A 10,720-nucleotide genomic window follows, 5' to 3' on the forward strand; every position below is an offset into this window, starting at 1 on the left:
GCATTTATTTCCTTGTCGTCAGCGTGTAGATCATGGCAGCACACGGTCCACGCACCAAGCGAGCCAGCGGGGGCCCAACAAAACCAACACGGAACCTGCACAGGCGCAGCCCAAGGGATGGAATCATCCGAGCCGTTGGGCCAGGCCCCGCGCCTCATCACCCGTCCGTCCAGCTCCAGCCCGCGGGCGGCGGATAGGGCACGCGTGGGGCGCAGCCGAGCGGATCTGATTAGTTGTCGCTTTAGACGATATTTGTCGGACCCATCGCCTGAAGAAGGCCCACGTGGCCCACTAACGGCCTCCCCCGCCTCCGCGCCGCCGCCCCTAACCTTTCTCGCCGCCGTGCCGCTTCTCTTCACCCCTGCCGCCGGCCACGGCCCATCGGGGGTCCTACCCCGGCCGGCCGGCGGCGCTCCCGCGCCGCCACCGCCGGGCCGCCGCCACCCCCGGCCCTCTCCTCTAAGGTCGGCGGCCATGGAAGCCCCAGCAACCCGAAAAATTAAGTTCCGCCGCCGTCCTCCACCCAGGGTTTTTTCCCAACCGGACACCCCAAACCGGAGCACTCCGGTTCCGGTAAACTGGACTGATTTCACCGGAAACCTGTAGAAAACGGTCAAATCCCAGTGCAAATTCAAATCGTTCGGCGCATTTGGGAACCGACCGGTTTGACCGGTATACCGGCTGGTTTGGCTAGTATACCGGTCGGTTTGACTGGTAACCGATCAAATTCAATTTTTTTTTCTTTTTTGGTTTAAATTCAAATGCCCGCAAAGTATACTAAATAAATGTTTGTATAATATATTTTAGTCTAAATGAACCCTCCAACCCTCTTTTGTACTACTTTTACATTGTATTTGTATACTTTTGTATGCACGCTTTTTTTTTAACTTCAAATCCCCGCAAACTATACTAAATGAATGAATTTTTGAGAAAATTTGACACCATTAGATTTGTCGCACCTTGAAGTATTTTTAGGAATTTTTTAAAATTTTTTCATTTTTTTGAATTTAAATTTAAATTTTGAATTTGGTCCGGTTTGGTACCGGCCCAAACCGGACCGGTTTCCACCGGTTAGGTGAACCCTGCCTCCACCACCCGGCCGCCGGCGACCTCGCCGGTGGCCGCTCCCCCATCAACCACCCCTCGCCGGCCACCCCCTCCCCTCCCCTCCCCTAGCTCGCTGCCGCCGCTCCCCCTCCCCTGGCTCGCCGCCGCCGCCCACCGGAGCACGAGGAAGAAGAAGGGGAGCCCTCAGACGCGATGACTTCGAGCTTTGTCGCGCGGGCGATATATAGCGCTGGCGCAGCCGAGCCCAACGGCGGGCGAATAAACGGGCGGCATCTCATTCTCACGTGAAGATCCGCCCGCCGGCCTCTCTTTTCTCCGGACGCGCTGCTTCGCGAAGCACCCCTCCCCTCCTCCTCACATCCGCTCCGCTCCCGTCCTTCTCTCCACCGACCCCCTTTCCCCACCGACATGGCCGCCGCCTCAGCCGCCTCCGAGGGATTCGTCGGCGCGCCCGACGCCCTCCCCCTCGACAAGGTGGGTGCTCCCCCCGGATCTGCGGCGGATCGGTCCGATCTGTTCGCTCGGTGCCCTGATTTGATTTTTTTTGCCCTCGTGCTAGGCGGCGGCTTCGGGCTCCGGGAGCGGCGGCGGCGGCGACCGGGTGGTGGATTGCGGGGTCTGCGCGATTTGCCTCGATAAGATCGCGCTCCAGGAGACGGCCCTTGTCAAGGGATGCGACCACGCCTACTGGTATCTCGTTGGAAATTCCCCAATCTCCCCTCCCCCCGAACCCCTGAACAAAACACACACACTAGGACTTCATTTCGCTTTGGGGTTGCGATTCCTTTCTAGTAGATTGATTCGTGTGTTCGTTGTCTCGGCAGATCATGTCTAGCTCTATCAATCTAATTCCTAGATTTGGGACATTTCGACCAGACCCTTCTACTAATTTGGAACATTGGGAGTGGTTGGCTTGTCTATTACTAGCATGCGATTCAGAAGCTGATTACTAATTCAACATTTCAACTGTTTGCACAATTTGCATTGATTCTAGCATCTTAGGACTATAGATAGAATAATAATATATGCGGTATCAATGCCCACTATTATATTGACATAGAAAGTTTTGTGAGTTGTAGTGTATTCCGAATGGGACTAGTATGTTTCGTTATCCAAGTCTATGCTTTGTAGTTGCCATGTGCATTTGCTCGCTCCTTGCCAGCTAATCAATATTTTGCATTCCATGGTTGTTTCAACAACCCTTATGGTTTCAGCCACCAGATTGAATTATAGTTTATTCGTCCTGTGAGGTAGCGACTTGCTCAGATGTATCCATTTCATTGCTAAACAAATAACTTCCACTATTAATTCTTCTGCTTGCACTTACTTTCTGTTTTCTGCTACAAAACCTCTCAATTATCACAAGACAATGGTTCTTTTCCTAAGTACTTCATGATTTTTTTTCTTTCTCTATATGCAGCGTGACGTGCATTTTGAGGTGGGCATCCTACAAGCAGACCCCTCAATGCCCACAGTGCAAGCACCCATTTGAATTCCTCAGCGTGCACCGTTCTCTTGATGGCTGGTAACCCCTTGTTCATCTGCATAATGTGGGGGCCTTGGTTGTTTCAGGTAGACTGTGGACTTGATGCTTGTTTCTTTTCTTCAGCCTACATGACTACCTGTTTGAGGAGAGCGTTTGCCTTCTCCTAAGGGCCGCCTGGTTTGAACCTCTTATCGTAGAGGCTCATGAAGAGGCTCCGGAAGAAGACGAGATTTACCTCCAGTACCAATATGATGACGATGAAGATGATCTTGACGAGGAATCTTATTACATGAGCAGGTCCCCAAGCATTCGTATTGGTAACAGGAGGTGGGGTGACAATGGGTACATCAGAGGAGGCAGGAGAGAGGCCAGGCCAGTAAATGCTGATGCTGCTGGTCCATCCAGGACCCCAAAGAAGAAAGAGAGAGCTGCATAAGCCCCCCAAGAAGAGAGAGCTGCATCTACGTCGGGTTCAGGATCGGGATCAGTATCCAAGGATGCCTCTGGAAGGCGGGCGAAAAGGGCTCAGAAGCGGGAAGCTGCAGACAAGGCAGCTGCAGAGAAGCACCTGAAGCACCTGCAGAGGATGGGACTCGTGAAAGCACCTGCACCTGAAGTGCCCGCGGAGGTCGGCCCTCAGGTGAACGAGTGATCCACCAGCAGCTGCTGTATATAATGGTGCTGTTAGGGAAACTGCAGCCCTTGGGCCACTAAATAATCTTCCTCTGGGAAGAACTGGAGCGGTGGCCTTGTATCATGGCAACTTGGCCGCATTGTGCAGTTGTTTTAGTTTGTCAACACTCTTTAGACCCAGCGCACAGAAAATGAACTGCTGTCTGCACCACAGTTGCAGCTGTGTGGTTTTATCTCACTCAGAATCTTTTTAGATTCGGGTATATTAGGGGATTAAATTGCAATTAATGTGGGCATCTAAGATAGGGTGTTGCAAATCAGGTGATGAACCAATTGCCGCTGCAACTGTGAACTGTGTAAACAGTCTGTCTGGTGACATGTTTTATTGATGTAGTCGGTGTCTTGACATCTCTGTTTACTTTGCACTTGTATGCTGTACATTTTCTGTTCTGGTGGCTCGTTAGAATGATGCTTTTGCGCCTTATAATGTGGTGAGGTGGCTGGATACTATTTGTCTCGTAACAAGAATGATCTCATTTCCCTTGTAAATGGACTATCAGTCGGTGTCAACAGTTTGATGCTGCCATTCTTTGATTGACTCTGCTTGCATGCTCTGAATCAAGGATGAAGGTTCATGTCAAGGCGAATCTGGTTTGTCTGCAGATTTTAGCATCTTCTCTCCCGGGCCTCAGGTTTTTGTATGCCGGCTTGCAAAGCAATATTCATCCAGGTCCGTTACATTTTTCTTTGACGGCCCATTTCATTCCTTGAGCTGACAAATTTTCGAAACGGCCCCAGCCCGGCAGCCCCCCAGCGGGCTGTGGATGCACGACTGAATTTGATTGTGTTTTGGTTCTTCTGACTAGGCGGGCTCCCGGTCGCCGGACTAGTCGCGCTGGCACAGGTAGGAATACCTTACCAGTTGGCAGGTGCGCCTGCCTGCGTTGCCCGTTCGAATGAGAGATGCTGCTGGTCCGATCCCGAGCACAACAACGTACAACAGGGGACGCCGGCCCATCACCTCCGACCACGGTGGACCAACACATGTAACGTCAACAACACTAGCCGCGGCACGCAACGCAACAACACCCCGCGACCCATGCATGGTTCAGTCAACTCCATCCTCGACAACTGCACGGCGCTTGATCGTATTCTCCGGCACTGCACGCACACGCCCGCTGCGGCACTATGCCCTGCCACGGCCGAACGCTGGGTCCAAATTGAAGGAAGCTACTACCCCGAGTCCCCGACCCGATCGATCTCGACGTTCGCGGCGACCGAGCGGCCGGCGAGCCGGTGAGGCCCACGAGAACCCGCCGGCGGGACTGGCTTCCATTTTGCACGACACGAGTGCTGCTGCGCGCCTGCGTGCGACGGAACATGGGGGTCGCAAATTAAAAAGGGGACAGTCGTGACGGGACCTGTGCCCTGTACCACGGGCACACATCTCCATCTCGCAAAAGCTACCTAGCTAGCTGTGCTACGCCCTAGGGTTTCCATGACCCCTAGCTAGCTAGGCCTCCCTACTGCTCCCAGCAAGGACACTCGAATGGATGGCAATGCCACGGCGTGCTACCTTTGCTAGCTGTGCTGCGCACAAATAAATATCTCCCTTCACCTCCTACTAGAAAATTTGCTCCTTTGTTGATGATCGACCCGTTTCGTCCATGTTTGAATGCTCCCGAGTCCAGCCAACATTTCGCGAAACTTTTGAAACAAAATGCGGTATTCCACCCAGAGGAGAGCACCGCTTTAGTAACCGAAGTACCCAACCTATGAAATCTCAGCCAAGGCGTTATAACCTTATATTTTATGAATATCAGCAGAACATAATTCAGTTCTTGCATTTCAAGATTAGCTATACTCACCTGCATTATTTCGTAATGATACTTGATACTATAGAGCAAATAATACCCAGAAACACTTGCCGAATTTTTTTCCTGGCAGGTTAAAAAGGGCAACACACACACACACTTTGGTTTCCAGAAGTACTTCCTTGACAAACAGGCAGAATCAACAGGTAGAACCGCTGAAGTGAACAAAAACCAGGCTCAGATGCAATTGTCTACTCTGTATGACCCCACACAGAGCAACTCGTCATGCTTGTAATGGACTGGTGCAAGAGTATTAGAAACTAGCTAGTAGTGCACTGGGTATATCGTTCATAACAATGGTACGGCATTTCAAACAAGCAATATTCTCTCCTCTAATATCCTAAATGGCGTAATATAACAAACAGGCAAAATGATAACAATAACAGATAAATCCATACAGGACAAAAAAATCCTAAAGTTCACAAGACACCCATTCAAGCAACCACTAATAATTATTATCTCAACAAATAAACCAATCAAGCACCATGCATCAACACATAAATGATTAAATTAATCATATTTAACAACCCTAGCGCAACAGGTAATCGTTACAAGAATTTATCCCATAATCATTAATTTCTTCTTCAGATATGCATGTGCAACAAATTCCTGGTACCAAAACTCCCCTCATTAGCTACTCATTTGCATATCAAACCATCAAACATTGAGAAGTGTACATGATGCAAATAGACACAGCCAAGTAGGCAGCATCATTTTAATCAATCTTGCTCTCGGTTCAACAGAATTGCAGACAAGGCTTTTTCTGGCATCATTACAAACATGGTGACATTTTTAGGTCACATTTTCAGCAATAGCAATTGTCAGTTGGAGCTTGAAACAGTTTACAAAAAATGAAGCTATCAGATAGTCAAAATGTAACCACTCAAGCACCAAAGACCCCACAATAAGTCAGTGATCATGATCATGGAAATAAATTGTCTTCCCCACTGAAGTCATAAGATCCCTAGTTCATGCACAAGATGGTACTAAATATTCACTTTGGTTTGTGGTCAAAAGGATAAACAGATTAGACACCATTATGTCAGAAAAGCCATTATCTCTCAATGCAACTAGGAAAATTATTACGTATAAGCAGGAGAAAGTAAATTAAATATACGGATTGGAACACGTCCATTGAACCCATATAAAAATCAAAATAGGTCCTCAGCAAGTATATATAAAACAAGAAACTATTGCTCCTGTTACTAAGCCTCAGGCTGTATAAAATTGATTCTATTGTCCTCTGTAGTTAAGCCTCAACCAGTACAGAAATTGAAACTGACCTGTTGTAGGAAGCTTCAATGCTAAAGAATAATTATATTTGATTATGTAATCAACTGGAACATTAGAAATATCAAACAAAAGAAACATGGCTTGAATTCGTCCATATACACATGTTTTTTTTAAGAAACTTAAAGGAACTAATATAGCCAACCGAAAGTTGGACCAGTCAATTGGATAGGTAAATACCAAGAGACAGCTTGGATTGGCATGATAACAAAAGAAAAGCAAACAGAAGTCTACATTTCTAGACGCATCGTATTTATTGTTCAGAAAAGACACCTATCAGAATTCACAAGTTGCTAACAGCAAGTGTATGCATGTGACAAATGTGCACATTGCAGATGCATCCAGACAGCATGCAAAACGATTGCACCAATCATTTGACCCAGCAGAACCAGTCATTGCCGTCAGTTTGTCAAGTGCCACACGTTTCTTCATCAGTAAACACAAATAACCTCACTTGCCTGGTTGCGTTTCTGTACAAGCTAAAACAAAGAACAAAGTATAACAATCGTAACCACAGATTCTGATCATTGTACTATTATACTGTTAGGCAGAATTCTTGAAGTGGTAAACTCAGGAACAGCTATTCAAGTAAGTCTTGAGTTGCAAAAGTAGCTACGACAAAGCTAGCATGACCTGGAACAGTAAGAGCTATTGAAATATTCAGTTTGCAAGACAGTATACTACCACGATTCACGGTGCCCGAGTTGTACGCAATCGCCACAGCTATATACAGCACCGAATAAAGAAGCAAAGTGAACAGTGACCGGGCCTCCCGACGGTTGACAACAGTCGACAAGACGATATGGACCAATGCCATCATCACACGTACATGAGATAATAGCAGCTTTGATGATGATGACAAGATTGCGCAACAACAGCAATCTCCAATTCTAAAATGTTCTCCACAGCTCATGACTGCCCGTAGCACCATGTGCTGGGGGCTTGTGTTTTCACAGAGTTACTCCAAACCTGTTACAGAGGCCTTGCCAATGCAAAAACCAAAAATGCTCACTCATTGGAAACGAAAAGCAAAGCAAAGCTCCCAATAGTGAAAATGGAGTACTGCAATCAAATACTAGGAACTATAAATCAAACACCCGACCCCCAAAAGGCGAAGGCAGTGCATGCCATTGCTTTTACCATCACCACCTTTCTTTCGTTTCACATCTTGTCAACCACAACGGGATCCAGCACAAGGAATAAATTTGGGGGCTTGCGCAAAAAAAATAAGGAGAAGGGGAGCAGCCGAGCAGGAAGCCAGGAAGCCACCATGATCCAGCATCCTCCTCTGAACGTGTCAAAAGAGTCAAAAGAAGGAAGACGCGGCAGCGGCATCACCGGCGGCAAGGCAGGCTATAACATAGGACGGGAGTAACATGCACGGCCGAGATGGTTTACAATATCCTAAGCCCAAGGATTATCTCAATCACATGCATTACACATTGGCCTCAGGATACAATGCAAGTCCCAATTCAAAGTAGTAGAAGATGCTCGACACGGCACATCAAGGCCAGGGAAAGAATCCATGCCTTCCACACCTACCCATAGAAAAAAGAGAAGAAACCAGAGGAAGAGTGCTAGCGAAAAACAAGTGAAGCTCAGAAGCTCACAGTGGCCAAATTAGGCACGCAAAGAGCAGAGCTGGCGGCCAATCAAATGAGGGAGGAGTCAAACATTGCAGCTCAGGATGCTTTATCAATCACGAGGGACAAGAGCGCACGGCTCAAGGTGCTCGAGGTCGAGGCGACACTGAACACATCCCCAATCCCCAAATAATGGAACGACAGGCATTGGGAACATGAGAGAGCATGAACCAGAGGTCAAAAACCAGCAGGCAATATCTTACTATGCCTAATCAAGATGGTTTTAATCTTGCACTATCTTGTTTCCAATTCCTAACAATTATTAATTCTCCTCTCTACCCAACTAGAAAAAGGAATTGTTAACTGGCTCTAGAGCAGTATATATAGAACGACTAGAAACAATTCTTCATCGATGTTATTTTAGTACACCAACGAATCACGAGAAAATTGCTACTAATAACACCAGCATATCATGCATTGATCGATGGCCTCTCTAATGGCGGCACGGGCAAGAAACAAGGGAAAATTAATCTCCACCAGCAACGAAGAGGAAGGAACAAAGAATGGCCATACGCTCGATGTAGCCATACTTTCCCGGTGTAGAACAACGTACTCAGTTCATGGTGCCGCCGTAGCTTGACCCGCCGAGAATGCGATGCTGCCCGCCACCGCCGCCGCCGCCGTATAGGTCCGCGGGCACCATCGAGGAGCCACCTTCCCTGACGCCGCTGCCACCGGCGACGGAAGCGGACGCCGCTCCGAGGTGGAGCTCCGAGATGTTGGGCACCCCCGCGGCGGAGTCGTCGTTGCTGGTGGCCGCGTGACGGCCGTCGTCGGGGCCCTGGTCGTAGAGGAACCCCTTGAACAGGTGGCCGTTGATGGTCACCATGGCCTGGTACGCGTACTCGTCCTCGCCGTCTTCAATGGACGTCACGCGCACGCACTTGAACACCGCCGGCGCGCGCACCTGCCGCGGAAGGCTGTCCCTGAACGACGCGTCTGCAGCAGCTAGCGAGACATGTTTACTTCCTTACTTGTTCGGTGAGCAGCACGCATCCGATCGACCATGTATATATATACTTACTGCAAGTGTTGGTAGTACCTTGGTGGCTGGAGGTGGTGTCGAAGCTTCGCGGCGTGGTGGCGTTGGAGGTTGATGTGTGCGATGTGGTGGTCTGCGACGCGAGGAGGCGGGGTTTCTTGGACGCGGAGGCGGACGCGGCCGCGGCCGCCGCCGCTGAGGCAGTGGCGGTGGCGGGGGAGGACGATGCGGAGCCTGAGGCGGCGAGCTGCTGGCGCTCCAGTCGGCGGGCGGCGGGCACCCAGGTGCTCTTGACGTGGGTGGAGCAGTCGAAGCCGCGGCTCTTGCAGCAGGTGCGGCACCGGTTGTGGCCGCAGTCCTTCTTGGCTTGGTTGCCGCAGTCCTGGCACGTGGTGGCGCCGGAGCCGGAGGAGCCGGCGCCGGTGTCCAGCATCGGGAGGGGCTTCTTGATGTAGGCGAAGGGGCTGGCGCTAGGGTTAGGGTTAGCTGCCGGTGCGGACGACGGCGACTGCGGCTGCCAGAATTGGATGGCGCTGCCGGGCGGCGCCCCGGAGGCCGACTTGGCGGCGTCCGGATCAAGCACGCAGGGCCCCCCGGAGAGCAGCGGGAAGATGGGGTCCGCGGCGGCGGCGGCCTCGTGGTGGTGGTGGTGGTGGTGCGTGTGGTGGAAGGAGGCGGCGGGCGCGACGACGACCATGCCGACGTCGGGCATCCCGTAGTTCAGCGCGGCCGACTGGCGCATGGAGGAGGCCGGGCCCCAGAGGCCGGCGCCCAGCGAGGCGCCGGAGGCGGCCGCGGCCGCGGCGGCCGCGCCGGCATTGAAGCCGAGGGAGAGGTCGTCCCCGCGGGCGGCGGCGGCGGAGGAGGCGACCCAGTCCGCGAAGGCGCCGGTGTCGGATGGGAGGCGCCGTCCCGAAGCCACACTTATAGGCCCGGAATGGATTTCGCAGAGCTCAGCTAGCTGCCTGCGGAGAGGAGAGGAGAGGAGCGGCGATTTAAAATTGGGTTGCGCCGCCCGCTGTAGATGGAGCCTAGATTTCGTTACGGCCGCAGCAGCAGCAGCAGTCGGCCGCCGCCCGCCACCAGCCGCAGCAGCCAGCAGCCCGCGCTCTTGTGTGCGGGGGAAGGGAAGGAATAAAAATCTCCCTGGGCTCCCCTGATCCCCTCTGCTCTCCTTCTCTACTCGGTGACGGCGATGCTGGTAGCGGCGGTAGTGCACTAGAGGCGCCCTGTCTCTATCTCCCCCCTTAATTACTGGCCTGGGGGGCCTATGATAGCGGGGAGGAGCTCTCCCCACTTTCGCTCGGATGTGATTTTTTATTGCGATTTATTTCTTGGGCCTCTTGTGTTGTGCCTTGGCTAGGAGAGTGACATGAGAGAGAGAGAAGGCGATGGAAGAGAAGCGATCGATACAGCAAAGTGGTAGAGGAAACTCTGAAGCAGTGCAGCAGCGAGGTGGTAGAAAGAAAGAAAAGAGAAAGCGGGGGCGATTTAAGTGGGTGTGTGGGGACACTGAAATTCCTCTGTGAGATCTTCTCGATCACTCCCTATCTATCTTTGGCGGGGGCGCCCCCTTTTTATTGGCTTCCTCTTGGCCCCCGCTTGTCTTGTTGCTCTGCTCGTCCAGGCCCAGCCCAGGGTTCACCAAACCGGTGGGAACCGGTCCGGTTTTATCGGTTACCGGTCAAATTAGTTCGGCCCGGTTTCGGTCTTGGCCGGTATCAAACCGGCCTAAATTTAAAAT

The 10,720-nt window shown here is 51.1% G+C and overlaps 1 protein-coding gene and 1 pseudogene across 4 annotated transcripts; one reads left to right on the forward strand and one right to left on the reverse strand.

Moving 5' to 3' along the window:
* The first annotated feature begins 1,310 nt into the window (after window positions 1-1,310).
* LOC120673555 lies at window positions 1,311-3,612 on the forward strand (annotated as a pseudogene). Its single transcript, XR_005674683.1, has 4 exons — window positions 1,311-1,542; window positions 1,628-1,758; window positions 2,489-2,593; window positions 2,678-3,612. The product of XR_005674683.1 is annotated as an uncharacterized LOC120673555 (transcript).
* A 4,555-nt stretch (window positions 3,613-8,167) lies between these two features.
* On the reverse strand, window positions 8,168-10,509 carry LOC120675584 (protein LATERAL ROOT PRIMORDIUM 1-like). Of its 3 annotated transcripts, none has more exons than XM_039956784.1 (2): window positions 9,037-10,509; window positions 8,168-8,933 (listed from the first exon to the last, which is right to left on the reverse strand). In XM_039956784.1, exons 1-2 carry the CDS (start codon window positions 9,716-9,718, stop codon window positions 8,548-8,550), a joined length of 1,068 nt encoding a protein of 355 aa, XP_039812718.1. In that variant the 5' UTR covers window positions 9,719-10,509; the 3' UTR covers window positions 8,168-8,547. The 3 variants fall into 3 exon arrangements, with proteins under 3 accessions (XP_039812718.1, XP_039812717.1, XP_039812716.1); XM_039956783.1 differs by having other exon boundaries at window positions 8,168-8,942; XM_039956782.1 differs by having other exon boundaries at window positions 8,168-8,942; window positions 9,019-10,509.
* Between the last annotated feature and the right edge of the window lie 211 nt (window positions 10,510-10,720).

This window comes from Panicum virgatum, chromosome 5N (genome assembly GCF_016808335.1).
Source record: "Panicum virgatum strain AP13 chromosome 5N, P.virgatum_v5, whole genome shotgun sequence".
Taxonomy (NCBI): Eukaryota; Viridiplantae; Streptophyta; class Magnoliopsida; order Poales; family Poaceae; genus Panicum; species Panicum virgatum.